The 18,447-nt window shown below is 41.2% G+C and overlaps 1 protein-coding gene across 9 annotated transcripts in view; it reads right to left on the minus strand.

Moving 5' to 3' along the window:
- dnmt3aa (DNA (cytosine-5-)-methyltransferase 3 alpha a) overlaps positions 1–18,447 on the minus strand; it is a 36,752-nt gene that overhangs the window by 2,942 nt on the left and 15,363 nt on the right. For 5 of the 9 annotated variants that reach the window (XM_034580293.1, XM_034580299.1, XM_034580290.1 and 2 more), the window contains 11 exons: positions 15,280–15,403; positions 14,881–14,918; positions 14,641–14,766; positions 3,453–3,656; positions 2,698–2,856; positions 2,424–2,531; positions 1,852–1,999; positions 1,620–1,763; positions 1,475–1,519; positions 801–880; positions 596–708 (listed from right to left, as the gene is read on the minus strand). In XM_034580293.1, coding sequence (XP_034436184.1) covers positions 596–708; positions 801–880; positions 1,475–1,519; positions 1,620–1,763; positions 1,852–1,999; positions 2,424–2,531; positions 2,698–2,856; positions 3,453–3,656; positions 14,641–14,766; positions 14,881–14,918; positions 15,280–15,403 — 1,289 coding nt within the window. Of the gene's footprint in view, positions 1–595; positions 709–800; positions 881–1,474; positions 1,520–1,619; positions 1,764–1,851; positions 2,000–2,423; positions 2,532–2,697; positions 2,857–3,452; positions 3,657–14,640; positions 14,767–14,880; positions 14,919–15,279; positions 15,404–17,485; positions 17,638–18,447 lie in introns of those variants that run through there. The other 4 variants (XM_034580296.1, XM_034580295.1, XM_034580298.1 and 1 more) reach the window with 4 other exon arrangements.

Below are 18,447 nucleotides of genomic sequence, written 5' to 3' on the forward strand. Positions count from 1 at the left end.
AAATGACCGCTTGTTGTCTTTTAGTTCTCGTCCACTTCCTGTTCAGGTTGTGCTGAAATGATCATATCTACTCCCACAGACCTGTGGTTTGTCTCCTTGGAAGAAGGTGGAAGGAGTTTGTTTGAACCAAATCAAAGAGGCACATCATATATATATCATATATATATATATATATATATATAACCCTGTCTATTTGTGAGTTAAATATGATCTGACTCGTCTTAACCTGCTGCTGTGGCTCATTTTTATTTGTTTCCTCTCAATAGTTTAAAGTTCCCTGTCAGGACACGTCCACAATCGAGCTGGCAGCTCTGTGTGTCTCAGCACTTTTAAAGTTAATTGGAAGTTTTGTTATTGTGACACCTGATATGTGAAGTATTTGCAGCGATGAAGTCAGAGGAGCCTTGAAGCCTAAATCAACAGTTTACTCTGTATTCTCATAAATAAACCTGGTCCACGTACACAGGCTGACTCGGCCTTCATGTGTCATGTTTGTGGGTAAATTGTTTTTCTTCATGTGAAATCCAAAACCTCGTCCGAGCCACAAAGAGGAGCGACCGAGTTCTGACCGCAGTGCACACGGTCCTGTACTGACCTACAGCAGTTGTTGTTGCCACACATGAGCACTTCCCTGCCTCCACAGCAGATGGTGCAGTAGGACTGGTAGCCGTCGTCATCGTACTGGTAGGCACACTCCAGGAAGGAGTTCTGTCAGGACGACCAAACAGTAATTAAGGATAATATTGAATTATTTACCAGTTTCAATAATTGAAAGGAGCAAAAGCTGGGTGAGTTCTTACTTTGCAACCCTGACACATGGCTCCTGAAAAGAGAGGATGCTCCAGGGAGACGTTGAGGCTCCCGCAGGAAATACAGATATCTGAGCAAAGGCAGACACACAAACTCAAACATTTTCAAGATGTGGTAAATACACAACTTTCACAGCTGCTGAGGGAAAAGGTAAACATAACGCACTTAAAATCACTAACAGGACTGAATCACAACCCCCCCCCCCCCCACTCAAACAGTAAATTATTCTGCTGTTTTTAATCGTCGCTAATCGTCTGAAACACAAACAGGAACAACTGACTTTAAGGATAATTCAATAATAACCAATAAAAAAAAATCCTCAAATGATCCTGAATGAGAATTAGTTAAACTGTTTATTTAAAAGCTCCCAGATGATGAAATTAAATTATATTTTATTAACCCGAGAAGAGAGTTTCATATAAAGGGTAATGACATTTTAAAATGATGCCGTATTTCAAACAATTAAAGAAGAGTTTTAATCTTAGTTTTAAGAGTTTTTTAATGTCTTAATATTCAACATTATTAAACCATTATGTTTGTCATGTCATTATCACTTAATACCACAGTTAGAATTTGGAGGCTAGACACAATTATACATAAATACAGTATAATATAAAGTAAATACATCACTTAACACTTCAGATACTTTCAGGGGCTTTTTTACCTTCTATATTCCTGGTTTTCTTTTTGATCTCGCATATGAGTCTCTCTGCAAAAACACAACAAATTAGAAAAAGTAATCACTTCACACACATATATATATATTAAAGAATAATGGGTTTCAGTTAAAATGTTCTGTGTCTGTTCACCTCTGGTCCCCTCGTCGATCACTTCTCGGATCTTTGCTTTCTCGGCGAGGTTCTTGCGCGGTTTCTTCGCAGGCGGAGGCGTGTACGCTGCCTCAGGCTCCGCCCACATCTCCGGGTACACCTCTTTGTATGGATTCTGCTCCTCTGTGTAACGGCAAAGTATAATTTACACGTGTGTGTGTTTTAGCGCGGGTGTGTCATTGTGTGTTTGGGATGATGAGGAGCTAGTCACCTTCTGGAGGTTCCAGTGACTGTGGACCTTTGGGCAGGAAGCCGGTCATTGCCCACTCTATCATCTGTCTGGTCTGAATGTCCACGCCGTCGGCATCATCGCTCGCATCACAGGAAGGGACTGGCCTCCCCGCCCGCACACTGGCCACCTCAAAACAAAACAAGCACGAAATTCAAATATAGGTGCACCGCTTGTTTATAATATCAAACCAATGGGTGCCACAGAGTCTGTAAGTGACCATGTGCTCTGTACTAAGAGATAAAGATATATTGGACCAAACATTTCCTTAAAATAATTGATTTATACTAATATACCTACGTGTCACCACGTGTAAAGTTGGGACGGAGCTGGAAGAAAAAACCACCTCCACATATGCAAAACAGCAACGTTACATAAGAGAAGAATGAGTAAAATACGACCTTTAGACCTACACATGTATACTTATGTCTTTGAGATGTTTATTCCATCCACAGAAATGCATGATGAGTGCAGAATGACACAAAACCACACACACACACACACACACACTCCCTGACATTAAGAGGCAGAGGTTTAATGACGGGGTTGATTACCTGCAGAGCCTCGAAGATGGCTTTCCTGTACATGGACTGTTTGTTGTAGGTGGGCTGGTGGAAGGCAGATGAGAAAGAGCTCAGCAGCATCAGCTTCTCCACACAAACCTGCAAAACACAGACACGATGACAGATAGAATAAGAACAGACCTCTTATCTGTGGTTGGACTTTTTTGGGTGATGGTGTTTGAGGCCTTGATAAGAATTGCCTGATAATTTTGCAGCTGCTGAACCTGCATCCGATCCATTTCACCCCGAAGCGACTCGCACTCACCACAGAGAATTTGCCGTCGCCGAACCACATGACCCAGCGGGTGCCGTCGGCGGCTCGACTCCGGCCGCTCATCCACCAGGAGACGATCCTGCCGGGCCACCATGAGAAACCTCGCAGCTTCCCGAACACCAGCGTGCCGATGCCAAAGCCCCGGCCATCCTGTTAGCGCACGTACACACACACACACAGGCACACACACACACACACACACAAAGGAACCACAAGCCAAGTTTGAGGTTTCATGCTCTGTTTGTAAGACGATAACTGTGAGTTTCTTAACAGGAAAGATATTTTATGTTTCAGCCAAGGACTAGAAACTTGAAAGTATGACAGGCCTGGATTTCTGCAACATGAAAATAACGTCCGAGTTATTCCCCTTATTTTGAAAACACAAAATAAAACAGCAGATAAGTATATATAGTATATATATATATAAGTATAACCAAAAGTTTTTAGTACAAAAGCACAACATAATGGTTTTTCCTTCATTAGACACACGTTGCTTTGAGCTGTGTCTCGTTTCCGTGCAAATTTGCATTAAATCAGCACAAGAGGTTATTTCCTGAGATGGAAATATTTTATGAGATGGACCGGTATCAGGAAATAAGAGAGCGAGAGAGAGGAAGCTCTCATCTTCACAGGAGGTGTAATGTGAGCAGTGGTATCGTAGCAGCAGCAGCTTCAGCCCTCGTTTGTCTGTCATTCTTTAAAATGTTTTTTTTTTCAGACATGGCCTCAACCATTGGCTGACGTACCTGGTACTCTACCTCATTGGGTGTGGCCTGGTCTCCCCTGGCGACCGGCTCCGGCGTCACGGCGACTGTGGGGGACGCGGGGTCCGTGTGCTGTTGTGAAGGCGGAGGCGCTGGGCTGGCCGGTTCCTCCTCTTTCCGAAAGTCGGCCTCTGTCAGTTCGTCCATCATGCTCATCTCTGCCTCTCTGTACGCCCGCCGCTCCGCCTGCGACGGACACACGCAGACAAACATCGTCACATGGCGAGCAAAGAGATGAAGATGAGTATTCTGATTTTTTGTAGGATATTCTGTTCGTTTGTGTTCAGATTTGTTGTTTTGTGTATTTATTGTTCTATAGTTAAAACCAAGTTAAGACAATAATGGTACTAAAATGAATAAAAATAACAAACAAAGTTACACATAGACTTCAAATGGAGTTTCCCTGCCATTTTCAGTGGTGGGTATCTTCTCTGTTCTGTGGCCTCTTACTGTGGGAACAGACTTTTTGACCATATCTGTGCATAATTACAAGGAAAAAAATGTTCCTAACTTCGACACAAAGTCAGATTTCCCAGCACAGTCGACAGGATTCTCCATTTAAGGCCGAGTCTCTGTCAGATTTTCCTTTGGGGAAAACGCCTCCACGTTCAGAACCTCCTCCACGAGAGTTCTTATGAGTAGATAAAGGATTAGTCATACAAATGTTTGACACTGAAAAACCGCACAATGTTTACAGTGGATTTTGCTATTTGACTTTTGATGAGCATTTTTTAAAATGTATTTGGGAAAGAATTCAAATCTAGAGTAAAGAGTAGAGGGATGACTTGAGAAAGCTCGGGGGACAAAATGCAACAAAAGACGCTGACTGAGCTTGATTTGATTTTTAATATTCAAAGAAATGCCATTATATTGTTACTATAAGTACTATAAGAAATACTGACAGTAATAGTAGTAGTTATTTAAAGTTTATGGACGTAAGTTGAATATTAATATGAGCACGACATCCATCAACAAACAATCTTGTGTGATCAGGTCATGTAATGATTATTCCCACAGGCAACACCAGTCAATCAGCATCATATCTGTCATTTTTAAATGTTTAATGGTAAATGGTCAGTGTTTATATCGACCCGAGGACATTTTGGAATGCGGACGGGGATCGAACTACTGACTTTCGAGTAGTGGGCAACCCACTCCACCTCCCGAGCCACGGCCCCTCCTGAGAGTCTAAAAGTTGACCATGACTCTTCTGTAAATATATTCTGGGCGAATCCATCTGTAAAGGATGATGTCTCTATAAGTTTAAAGTTGCTGCTGATCATTTCTCAGTGTCCAGTGACTCGGCTCCTTTTTGTTTTCCTCCTGTTGGACTGTCCAGGCGAACACTGTCATTTAAGGAGGTCTCCTGCGGTTGATGTTTTATGTGGATCTCTGCAGTCGATGTGGTGGCTGTTCGGAGATCAAGGCCTCGGCGCTCGGGCCCCAGGGGTCTGTGGCAACAATCCTTTAATTGTTCCTCTAAACAGGAAGTGAGCGAGGAGAAAGGGTGCGGTGGGGAGGCAGTTCAACGGGTTCAGCTCAGGAAGGAGCGAGAGAGAGTGAGGGAGTGGAAGCAGAGGGAGAGTAAATGGGATTATGATATAAAACTGAGGGAATACAATACGGACGGAGAGAAGGAAAGTGGAGCGTGTTTGATGGGTGACAGGAAGAGAAGGAGAGACTGCAGGCGGTGAAGTTTTCAGATTTTCTCCTCTATTACCTCCACCGAGGAGCTTTCATCCCGGTTTTTAATGCTTTGTTTGTTTGTTTGTCAGCAGGATTTCACAAAAACTACCGGATGGATTTACACAGAACTTGGTGGAAGGAGGAGACGCAGGCCGAGAAGGAATTCCATCAATTTTGACGTGGATCCAGATCAGGGGGCAGATACAGGATTTTTTTTCCCACCCTCTTTACATAACGAGATTTACGAGCATCTTCACAAATTTCCCATGGAATGATTTATAGATCAGGGTTATTTAGAGAACTGATTTCTATGAGTGTGCGGAATTTGTTGGGCCTTGGTTGAGGTGTGTGCTCTACTGAGGGAATTTTTAATTATACATATATTTCCTTTAAGTTTGTCGTCGTAATAGCATAAAAATATAATGTGAAAATGTGAAAAACATCCCGTTGTAACAATAAACTTTCAAGTTTCTTTCTTTCTCTTTCTGGTGTGACAGCAATAGGCTTTGGTGACGTTCCACCTCTGGTAATACAACACGTACCATTGTTCAAAGAGACAAATGACAGAGCAGCACATGAAATAAAAAGCTATGAAGTGTTGTGGAATAAGAAGTCCAGTGCAGCTTCAAAGACCAAATCCAAACTAATCATGACCTCACTGGTTACGACTCTGCAGGAACGTCACTGTGGCCCGGACGTTAAATCCCACGACTCCTTCAGAGCATTTCCATGACCTACAAACATCGTTCCCTGTTTGTTTTTAACAGAAAATGTAGGTTTCTACTCTGAAACCGTTAAATGAACGTGTGAAACAGTTTGAGGTAGAAACACATTCATGTAGAAAAAGAGAGGGAGAGCGTGAGAGGTGAAGGAGGCGGAGAGATGACGACGCGACATAAATTAAAGTTGAGGAGACAGTAAAAGTGAGGGTGTCCGGTTGTGACACTTCTCTCCTCGGTTTGACCCCAAAGTGAGAGGAGGTCACTCCTCCCTGCTCCTGTTGACCCCTGACCTCATAAAGTCCAAATCAGCCTGTTACACGGATCATATACCGACCACACACACACACACACACACACACACACACACACACACACACACACACACACACACACACACACACACACACACACACACACACACAGGTGCACGTGCACATGCACTGTAAGGGGAACTCCACATGTCGTCACTGAATTCTAAAACATCTGGTAACTCTTGAATCAAAAGTCTGAATTCTTCCTTCCAGTGTGTCAGTGTGTCCCACATCCATACCACGACTTTAGCATTTAGCATTTAGCATTTAGCATTTAGCATCCTAAGTGATGTAGTATGTTTGGAAAGATCTTGGAAAACAGTTTCACATAATAAAAAAAACACAAACTGAACTCAAACAAATGCAGTTTGATGGATTGTTAAGATAAAATGCTGAAGTTTGCTGTGAACCAACAACTGTAAACTAATGTTTTGTTTGTGAGTAATTAGCTTTAAAATTAGCATCATTTTACAGTTTTAATGCTGCATTTATTGCACATTTGTGAACTCTTACTTAATGAATATTAATTAACCTTGGTGTTAAGTTACTTATTAACTAATATCTCCTGTATTATTCTTATTCAAACTACTTGGAGACAAAGCAGGAATGTAGTAGAAATGTTTGTAGAAATGTTTGTCACGTCCAGGACCAAATGTATTAATTTGATTTCCACCTTCATCTGATCTAAACTTTGTTGTGGAGGAGACGTGATGGTTTCATTAAGCATCCCGGACTGAATCTCCTCTTCACACGACTTGGACCTTGCTCCTGTTGCTAAGAGATGTCGACCTAACTCCCGCTTACAGGAAGAAAGTGTGTGGGTTGCCCGGCAACATCGGCAGATTGAAGCGTCCGTCAGGGAGGTTTCAGAGGACGAGTCACCGCTCACACACGAGTGTGTTTTCATCTGCTGGAGAGCAACACTCTGAAATGAACTGAAACCTGCTGCTCTGGTTCATTACTGTCAGTCTGAAGATATTGAACATGTGGCAGAGGATTAGTTGACTGTAAAAGTTTTATGGACTGCCAGTTGAATTTAGGATTGATTTTAGGATTATTTTAACAACTTTTGAAGCTCAGCACGGTCTGACCCCCGGTTACATTACAGAGCTACTAACTCCCCACACTCCAAGACGTAATCTACGATCTATCACAACACTAGTATTTTCTATAAGTCAAGGCTGGTAACTGAGGATGACCAGGCTTTACTCTGGAACTCCTTGCCTGAGGAGATTAGACTTTCCTGCACTTTACCTGTTTTTAAATCATTTCTTTAAAACATATTTTTTATAGGAAAGCCTCTTAATGCCTGAATTTTAACTGGTTTTAAAAGGTGTGGTTTGTTTTTAAAGTTTTAATTTGTGTTATCTTCCTTATTTTAGTTTTGTCTGGTTTTGCCTTGTGTTGTTTTATCCCCATGTGTTTTGTAAAGCACTTTGTAACCTTGATTAGATAAATGCTACAGAAATAAAGGTTTATTACCACTATTACTATTATTATTACATTTTATTGCACTTTTAGAAAGTTAATTGATGAATAGAAGCTATTAATGGTCTGGTAATGTACCTGTATTTTTTAGGATAATAGTTGTCACCTCTGTGTTGTTTCGGGGGTGATCTATGGAACTGCTTCGTATTGTCACAGAAAACTCAAGTGTGCAGATGCTCTCAGGTCAACAACAACAACAGAAACACTCGAGGATGTGTGTTGTCATGTGAGGGGACAAATAAAGGCGGGGGGGGGGGGAAGGACACAGAGAGGCTGTAATGTTGTGAGTTACATCTTTGAACTTTATCGTACCCCATGGCCTGGTCAGTGTTTTCACTCCTTGTGCCACCCCCTTGACCTCCGACCCCTCACCCTCTGACCTAGCCAATGAGCCATTTCTTAAACCCCGCCCCCTTTATGAGCGTGACTGACCCTGACCTGGAGATGAACCCGACATAGCAGTTAACAGCCTCTCTCACATGGTCAAGTGACGGCTCTTTGATTAGCATTGATCGCAGCCGTGGGACATGTTAAAGAAACACAAGCAGTGGGTTTCAGTGAAGCTCCCCTGAGGTCTCTTGGGATGAAAGTGACCGAACAACGTCTGATGTGTGTTTCAGGAGAAGAAGCTGATTTCAACCCTGCAGGGAAATAATCGGTGATCGGGTTTTGGACTCTTACAAAAAGAGTCCAAAATGCTTTTAAAGCTCTAATAAATAGTGATTGTGTTAATAAAATCAAACTATAAACAAACCTGATGTTAACCTATATGGACATAATACTTCAGTGGCTTGTTCATTTGACATATTTCAGCCCAAAGACTCTTGCAAATAATACAATAAAAGGTTTCATAATTGTCATTTAATGCAAATATTTACTCAGACTAAACTATTTAGACTATTTAGTGTTTTTTAAAAACTTAACGTGCAGAAACATAAAGTTTTTCAGCTTTTTCAAGCTAATCTCTACGTTTTCATGAGGGTGACTCAACTGCTTTCCAAAGACTTTTCATTCAAAACCAAAATGCACAAAAAATTTATGCTTTCAAAAACACTGGTTGGGGCCCCAGCAAGAAGTTTAACGGGTCTCAAGACGATTAAAAGAAGAATAAAAGCCTTGACTGAAAATTCTGAATCTCCTGTTTTATGTTTATTTTACTCTTTTGAATCCTATTTATAAATATTAACCTTTATATCCTGTTTCCATGTGTTTTTTATCTATGTTTTGAATTAGCTGGTTTAGCTGCTATACAAACAAACTTATTTTGCCTTGTAAGATGTCAGGGGCCAAAAAAGTTGATATATTTAGACAAGACCAACATGGAAACAGGGAGTTGTCCAAAGGTGACAAACATGTTATGTAAACAGTACAAGGTAAACACGTAAACAGAAAATAAACATAATATTTAGATCCAACCAAACTCTCTTCTGTCAGATGTTTATCCCTCAAAAATAAACTTGCCACGAAAAAACATTCTGCCAACAAAAATAACTTGTATAACTTTGTGTTTCTTCACACATTTCTTCACACACACACACACAGGTGCAAACTCTGCAACACGTGCACACACGCAAGAGAAAAAATATGAAATCACTTACAGACCGGACATGACAGCTCTGCAACTGTAACCCTTCCTCCCTGGATCTCTTTCTCTCCTTCATTTTCTTTGTCTGTCTCTCTCTCTCTCTCTCTCTCTCTCTCTGTCTCACCTCCTCCTCCTCCTACACTTTCCCTCTCTGCGTCTCCTCAGCTTCACTCAAACCCTCAGGTCGTCCTCACCCGCTCCCTCTCTGCTGATTGGCCGGCAGGGAAGAGTGTGATTTACTAGCTTCTTCACCTAACAGATGTTTAGGTGAACTTTCACGTCACACACACACACAGAGAAAGAGAGAGAGCACACTAATGTCTGGTAGCCCTGGAGTTAAAGGGTGATTAACACACACACACACACACACATACACACACACATATGGGCTGATGTGTATAAGAGGTGTGTTCATGCACTGGGGTCAAAGGTTACGTAAGCCTCATGGTTGACAAGGCAATAGGATGTGTTAGGGTCAGGACCTCGCAATCACACACACAACGACACACACCACGACACACACGTGCACACCGACACCGACACGTACACATTACTGTGAAATGCAGTTGTACACAGAGTCACATGAGACTCTTGGGTTACAGAAAGAAAAATAAAGCCAAGCTGACATCATGTCTGTGAACTGTGTTTTGGAATCAAAGCCACAATGATTGTTTTCATGAGACCAGGAAAGGCTCCTCCACTCGTTTTGGCCACCAGGGGGCACCCAGCCAGACACACAACTCCCATGTAATACTGCCTCATGATATTGGTGAGAGCAAAAATGTTAGAAAACATTTACACATATTTTAAAACCTCAGCAGACACAGGATTATCCATTTCTGGCCTGAAGCTAAAAAGTCTTTTGCTGCTAGTTTGGTCTCCACCAGTTCCTCACTTAAAGCCGAATAACCATTTCCCGCAGACGGGACAGTTAAGAGCGTTGAGGCGGAACCACCGACTGTAAATAAAGGATGGACGACGAGAGAGCTTCTCAAAAGTGAAGCCAAATTATCTTGATAACTCGTAAACTCAAAACTGGCGTTGCAAATGTTATTAGTTAGGCCTATATTTGTTAGTCCCACGCATTGCCCTCTGGAGAGAAGCTGAACGTAAACATAACTCTGCGGGGGTGTCTTTAAGTTACCGATTCATATAAACACGTCTATTAAGTCGTACGTCAGCCATCACTGATTAGATCTTATTGACATGTCTGGAAATCACGAGTTTAACGTAACACTGCGTTCACGAGTCAAAACAAGGGCCCGGCTAAGTGTGAGATCCGTGTGAGACTCGCTTAATTCAATCGGCACAAAGAGAAGTTTAAGAAAGCAGACCGTCTAATATATACAACACACAATACCCCCACTCGGGCTGTAACTCTACACGCGAAAGAGAAAACGACTGCGCCAGATGTTTGTATCCTGCAAAATGGAAAAGAGAGTTTGCGGAGTGACCAGGTTTTCTTCGGACTGCAGTGAGATGGGTCTGTTAACAGCTGGCTGCAGTTCCAGTGACAAATGAGAGAAAACACACACTCACGGACACACACACACACACACAGAGGCAGAAACCTGGAACTGGTTAACCTCTGTCTCCATCATTGATTTCTCCTGCTCTCTCTTTCACTGTGTGTTTCCCTCACCCCCACCTCCCCTCCTTTCTTTTCTACCTTCCATCTTCTCCTTTATTTGCTTGTCCCTCTTCTTCTCCTTTTTTTAATCTTTCTTCCTTGTTCTTATTGTGAAGTTTCCCTCTTGTGAGGCTGGAAAACATTCAAGTTCATTAACTCAAGTGTTGAGCTCTTGAGGTGGTTTAGTTGAGTCTGTTTTTTAGTGTTTGTACTTGTACTTCATTATATTTCATAGGGAAATACTGTCCAACATTTTCACTTGATTTGCTGTAGTTACCTTTCAGATTAAGTTTGTTTCATCAAGATTTTACATAAAAACAAGAGATGCACATATATAATATAATATGATATTAAACATTAAACCGATCTGGGTTATTTGCCTCTATTTTATGCTGTATTATTTTAAAATACACACAGTTACAAAGGATATTCTTCAATGAGTCCTTTAAGTGCATTAATATGTATTTACATTCATGTATTGTATCTAGTTTTGATTCTTTGCTCCTAGTGGCTCATTTACATTATTACTATTCACTATATTAACAACCTTCATCCCTTCCTTTCTGTATTTGACTCTTTTGTGTATTTCCTTCTTTCAAATTGACATAAAGACGTCAGAGCGACCTGCATTTCAGTCTCATTTTCTGTCACAACACACATGGGAGCCGGCGATGAGTCAGTACATGATAATAAGGTGTTGACAGGAAGTCACGCATGCTCTACCTCTCTCTCTACCTCTCTCTACCTCTCTCTCTCCCTCCATCTGTCACATGCAACAGCCTGAAGACAAGCTGGTGTCAGTTTGACCAATGGGAGCTCATGTGCGTTCACATATGCCTCAATCATACATGATTTGTCTGTTTTCCATGTAATTAATCAGACATAATACACATATGTTGTTGGTTGGGAACTTTTCTTTCCTCAAACAAATGAATCTGAACATTTCTCACAAACACCGACTGCAGTTAATTCAAACACGAGAAGGAGGAAGCTGCGGCCGCGCTCTTTACTCTCACCTCCCGGTGTGTCTCATTCAACCTGTCTCACAGTCAGCCCGATTAACTTTCTCTCACCCGTTCATGACCACACACACATCCTGTCTCTTCAGTTTTATGTCGTCCACACACACACACACACACACACACACACACACACACACACACACACACACACACACACACACACACACACACACACACACACACACACACTGCATCTACAGATACACAACCTCTCCTTGTAACAGCACAACAGCACCTTATTTTCTCCACTATGTTGTCAATATATTAGCGCAAGACAATTTTACATGTGCATTAATGTGATCTAATCTATTTTCTTACTATCTGTCTTACACTTCAATCATAGAAAACTGTATTGTAGTCTTTATGATTATTAGTCCAATATTTAATCCCTTGTATCTCTCCTTTTGGTCTCCACCATCCCCTGAGGGAAAAGGTGGTGTTGTTTGATGCTCAGCAGCTTTATTGTCCTTCTAAAATCTGCTGCATGCTTCAAAGTGCAAAGTGAACAAGAGCAGTGAAAGTTTTAGGCCACAGAACCCAAACAATGAGTTTGAGAATGCTCTCTGGAGCTGAGAGGAGCTGCTGAGTTGGGTGATAGATATTTGTGGGTTTGACCTGTTACACGTTGAAGCAGTGATATGTTCAATTGTTAGTTCAGATGTACAGATTATAGCCACTTCACATTATGGTTAATGGGACGTTACTGGGTCAGGTGTTGAAATAAAAAAGCCAAACAAACTGAAAGACCACATCGCACTCTCCAGAGCTGAGGACGGCTTTCGAAAACAACAATGTGAGACAAAGTATGATGTTGACATTTTCAGTCAGTGGTTGGTTTGGTTTCAAATATTTATGGTTCGACCCAAATGGTTTTGACCAAAACAGACAAATGTCATTTGAGAAAAAGAGAGACAGTGTGTTCCAACAAACCAAGATCAACTAAAAGGTCCAGAACCAGAGGAAACGTCTAATGAGTCTTAGAGAAGAAGAAGAAGAAGAAGAAGAAGAAGAAGAAGAACTTAAAAACTGATTGAAATGTTCAATGTTAAATCTAATGAAATTCTTAATGCGTGATAATGAAATGCATAGAGTCACTGTGCAGTTTCTGCAGGTTCCTGATTATTATTTTATATTAATAACATCTTTTTTCCAGTAAAACCCAGCATTACATAACAGAAGCTATTTCAAATCAAATCACCACAGTTGGTACTTGGTAACACCTTCTTCTCATGGCCTGTAGATATCCCGCCTGTGTTTAATCTTTGAATTCTTAGTTCAGTCGGCCAACTCACATGGAACAGATCACATGAATGTAGAATATGTTAAGTATTAATGTTTGGAAGATCGCTTCGAGTTAAGCGGTGGGGCAGCGGCATAAGATTAAGCAGAGCTCCGGTGTTTTCAAGATTAAACAAGTACATTGGATCCATGTGGAGAGTTGTATGCAAACACATGAGGAGAGAAGAAGAAGAAGAAGAAAATATAACCTCTGCAGCAAAGACACATTAAAAACCAGCTTTTCTTCAAATGTTAAATGCACGGTTATTTTTTAATTCATGAACTTAAAAAAAATGGAAAGAGTAAACAGTTATCATGGCAGGTACAGGTCCTTCCCTTTCCTGATTATTATAATTATTCTCTCTGAGAGTCTCTCTTGCAGCCACAGCATGTTTAGGATCTACACAGATCTTCAGTCACCCTGTGTGTGTTTCTTGAAGTAGTTCATGGAGGATTTTGAGATCTGCTTTGGATCACTGTCCTGTGGCAGCGGCCGGCCTGTTTGCGGTTTCAGTTTCGGGACATTTGCATCTAGAATTTGTTAACGTCAAAGTAAAACCTTCCCTCCATCTCTGCAACATGTGCAACTGGCTGCCAAACAACCACAAAGATATTAGAATATTACTGCCTTGCTGAACAGCTGGAGAATGAGTAGGCTACATCCACACTACTAGGTTTCTGTATCCACACTACACTGGAGTTCCAGGGTCGGTAAAACAAGTTTTAGAGGCTTTGCTGGCCTCGTTAAATGGTAAAAACTCTGGGGCTGTGTTTTAGTCTGGATCTTTAAAAACATTGACGTATAGAAACTCACAGCTGCTGAACGATTGGGTCTTTGTGGTCACGACGTAGCCTTTCGCTGATTCATCACATTACATTACACATCATTTAGCTGACGATGTTATCCAAAGCCACTTCCAATAAGTGCATCAACCATGAGGGTACAAACCCAGAACGGCATGAATCACGTAAGTACATTCGCTTTAAAAAAGCCAAACTACAAAGATTCGAAAAAAACGGTTGGTTGCTAGCTAGCTCGCAGTGTTAGCTTCGTTTTTACAAAGTACAAACGATGTTCAAAATTGAATTTCTCAATTAATTTGAGTAAAATGAACACTTAACAGAATCAGGACATATTAAGTCAATAATATCCTTACAACATTTTAAATGATGTCAAACAACACTAAGTAAGTAGGTTGAGCTCATTTCTCAGAGTGATTGTTATATAGAGCTTTGGAGGCTTTATAATACAAAGCATCCATCTACAGATTCAGTTCGAAAGCTTAAAATACTTCTCTGCAGATAAGTCATTGTGATATGTGTCGTCCTTCACAGCAGCCTGATTGTTTCGGAATGAGGTGTTTTTCCTTCATTCTGACTTCCGTTTCATTTTCACTCCGTGTCACCGTTTATCATTTCACACAGACAGAGACCTGATTCTCTCCCACCTCTATCTTCCAGCGGCTGAGCCACTCGTCTCTCTGTCTCCTGCTGATGTAGTACGGGTCGCCGGCCTGGAAAGTCACCCGGGGGACTGGCCTCCTCCGCAGCCTCCCGGTCTCACCCTGCACACACTGACACACAAACACCTCGTTATGCACTTTACTGTCAGACCTGTGTGCTGGCTTCATTTTAGGAAGGGAATTAAATAAAACGGGGGGGGGGGGGGTTACAACTGCTCTTCTCACCTCTTTGGGGGAGACGCAGCTTCTGTCGTCTGGCTCGTCTGCAGGAGAAGAGAAGTTACAGGAAATAGCCCATTTGTACAGATTTAACAAGAGGTTTAATGAGGAGGTAAAGTCATGGTTTTCATCACTTTGCTCCTGCATACATATTTTAGAAAAATGCCCTCAAACACTGCAATCTGGAAGCTATTTAGCAGGTTATTATCCAGGTAAACTGACAGAAAGTGCTTCTGAAAACACACATCATGTCAGGATTGGAAAGTTCTTATGTTTAAAGCATCTTGATTTATAGCAAGTTAGATATATCTTCCTGGAAATCTTTATTTGAAAATTTGAATTGTTGTATATGTGAACAAAGCCATGTAATTTGAAATTATATGACTTTGCATTAAAGCTATATACCCTTATTCCTCTTGGTTCGCTCTAGTTTCCGACGCCCACGCTTCTTGCGAGGGGCGGGGGAGGCCTCCGGCTCCTCGGGCGGGGTTGGGGGGGCATTTGCACAAGGGTCAGAGGTCGCCATCTCCTGGGAAACAGACGGAACACAGTCTAGGTCTGAGAAATCTGCTGCTCGCCCTCGTCTAGACCCATCAAAGCAAGCAGGCATATTAACCGTACACACATAAAAACTTGTGCATGTACACACACAATCAAAGAGCTGCTGCAGTACACGCACAAAGCTATTAGTCTGCTCTTATTAGTGCAACACAGAGCAGGTACGTCCAGCAGAGCCCGTCTGCAAAGGATCAGCCTAATAAACACCCTCAACTCCCATTAACACACACACACACACACACACTTATGAGATGAGAAGGGGAGTAACACTGATGTCATTAACAGTGATAATGATTAATGAGCACATTTATGCTAAATGATGCCAACCCCTCATAATGAAAATCAAAAAAATTCCATTAGCCCCACGGCAACCGCGACGTTTAACTCTGATCATGCGTCCGCACTCAAAAGGCCAGTAGGGGTTTTATGTGTGACTGTGGCTAAAAGGCTAACACCTTTTATAGATGAGTCGTTAAGGAGTGAGGAGCAGGGGTGAATGTCAAGCTCAAAGGCTACGCTAACCGCGGCTAGCACTTACGAGCCCTCGGAGGCTGTAATGAGCAGGTGAGAAGACCTTTAAAAGGCAGAGGACTCAAAAAAAGGCCCTGGGACAGAATAAAGTGCACCAGCGCACACTGGTTACACACAGACACTCGATCAGAGGAGGACAATTTAATCAATGGCATTATTGTGCGCCGTTGCCCTTTTGTAACAAATAATTGCAAATAACTAAGAGCATGTGTAAAGTCCGTTCTCTGGGAGTTCACGCAGGATCAAGCTCTAAGAGCCAGTTGGGTTTGTATCCTCTATTAGTTAATCATCAGAAAGGTAATCAACAATTTTGAGTATTCAATTATTGTCGATTATCTACTTCTTATCCCTTATGGGGGGGGGGGGTCAATCCCAGCTGACGTCGCCTACAAGGTACAGTCAATTTAGAGTCTTCATTTACCCTAATCCCAATCTAATGTCTTTGGACTATATGGGAGACTTGAGTGAATCCACGCAGACTGAAGGAGAACATGCAACTCCACATACAGAGACCCTGCACCCCCCCGCCCCCTCGCTGCACCAGATTAATGTTTCAGACATTTTTTTAAGGAAGAAAAAGTGAAATACTTCCTGTTTCCAGCTTCTCAAAAGTGAGATTACGTGAAAGTAAACTGAATATGTTTGGATTCTGGGCTGCTGGTCGGACAAAACAACAACATTTGAAGAGAGAACCCTCATAAATTATAACTTTACACACATTACACTGCAAATAACTAGAATATTATAATGATAATAATAGTTGGCTGCAAGCTTTGATTTCATATATCCAGTCTGCATATGCATATATAGCACCGACAGCTGTGCAATATTATTTTAAGTTGATTCATTAAATGAATGAACAATTATCCTGATCTTGACAATACAGAGTTTGATTGATGACGTAGCAGCAGATAATGTTTTGTTTGACCTAAATAGAGTCATTACCACTGAAAGGTCTCATTAACAATCTTTTAACTTGGTACATATTTATAAATAATTATCTGTGAGGCTGCTTATGTGACATGTTCAGACAAAATATTAGGGAATGAGCTGCTAAGATAAAAGTTAATAGACTTGACTGGGAAAAACAAAGATAGAGATTTGTGTTTACATTATCTTACTGACACCATTCAACACAGAAAAATGTGACAAACACAAAAGTTCTGACTAAACAAATCAACTAAATTCAACTATGCAAAAAAAAAATTCAAGCATGTGCCTAGAAAAATACAAATGCATGACACTTATTAACTGACATAAATTAGCTTACATGGATTTTTAAAAACAAATCATGACATAAATTAACCAGATCAAAAATCAAAATTAAAAATAAGTGCAGCAGAATCTATCACGTGCACACGTAACATCTTCATGTGCCCTCGACGAGAACACATGAGCTTAACATTAATCGTCTTAACCCCAACATGAAACTAAAGCTGCATTAGGCATAGTTTTATTAACTATTAGTTATTACTACATCAGCATCTACTACTAACTTTTAGGCAAACAACTCACTACTTACACATTCAGCAGAAACAGAGGAATCTGGACTCGCAGTCATCTTTTTGGCCACATGTCGAATGTAAAGTTCAATTCAGTCCACAGACTCTTGAGAAAATACGTCTGGATGTCTTTTGACTGCTACATGTTCGACGCTCTTCGGCCACTTCAGCCTCTCCGGCATCTAGCGATAAACAGGAAGTGTACAAACAGCTTGTGTGAGCCGGTTGAACACTTCCTCCTCTGAGAGCAGGTGAATCTTTGAGGCTGTTATTTCACATTTCTTACTTTTTTGATTTAGTGTCACTAACAAAAATATGACTTAATGCAGCTTTAATGTCGAATGGAGGGGATTTTAAGGCAACGTGCATGAAACTGGACGACATTTAGGCTCTGACGACCTAACATTAGCATTAACTCAAACACAGAAACCAACTCCTACGAGGTTTTCACTGTTGGTCTCTTTTGTCTTTCACCGTTTCAAACGCCTCCTCGCTGACCTGCACTTCCTCTTATCTCAACGTCCAGCCTGGACCTTGAGTGACAGATGGCGTGGAAAGTACCCGACTTAAACTGTGCGGCTGAACTCTAACCTGAAGGGATTCTTAGGTTTTTAAGTTGGATGAAAAATGTGATTACACCCAGGAGGAGGCCGGTCAGGGAACAGGAAGTAGCAAACAATAAAACAATAGTGCACCAAAAATAGTAAAAATAATGCATGATTGTCCATTTATAGATGAGTAGGTTGAGTAACTGAGTTAATTATTATCCAAAATGCTATCTCCAATATCAGCGTGACACATGGAAGTAACACATATGTGCAGAAACATGTGCATCATCATACTTCTGACGTTTTCGCGTGGAATAGCTGTGAATTTCAATCCAGATTGTGTATAGCATCAAATAAATCTTGCAAACGTTAATTTACTAAATTTCTTTCAACTTCAAGCTCAACTCTTTTCATCTGTTATTTGTGAAATTTAC

Source organism: Hippoglossus hippoglossus, chromosome 24 (genome assembly GCF_009819705.1).
Source record: "Hippoglossus hippoglossus isolate fHipHip1 chromosome 24, fHipHip1.pri, whole genome shotgun sequence".
NCBI classification, from domain to species: Eukaryota; Metazoa; Chordata; class Actinopteri; order Pleuronectiformes; family Pleuronectidae; genus Hippoglossus; species Hippoglossus hippoglossus.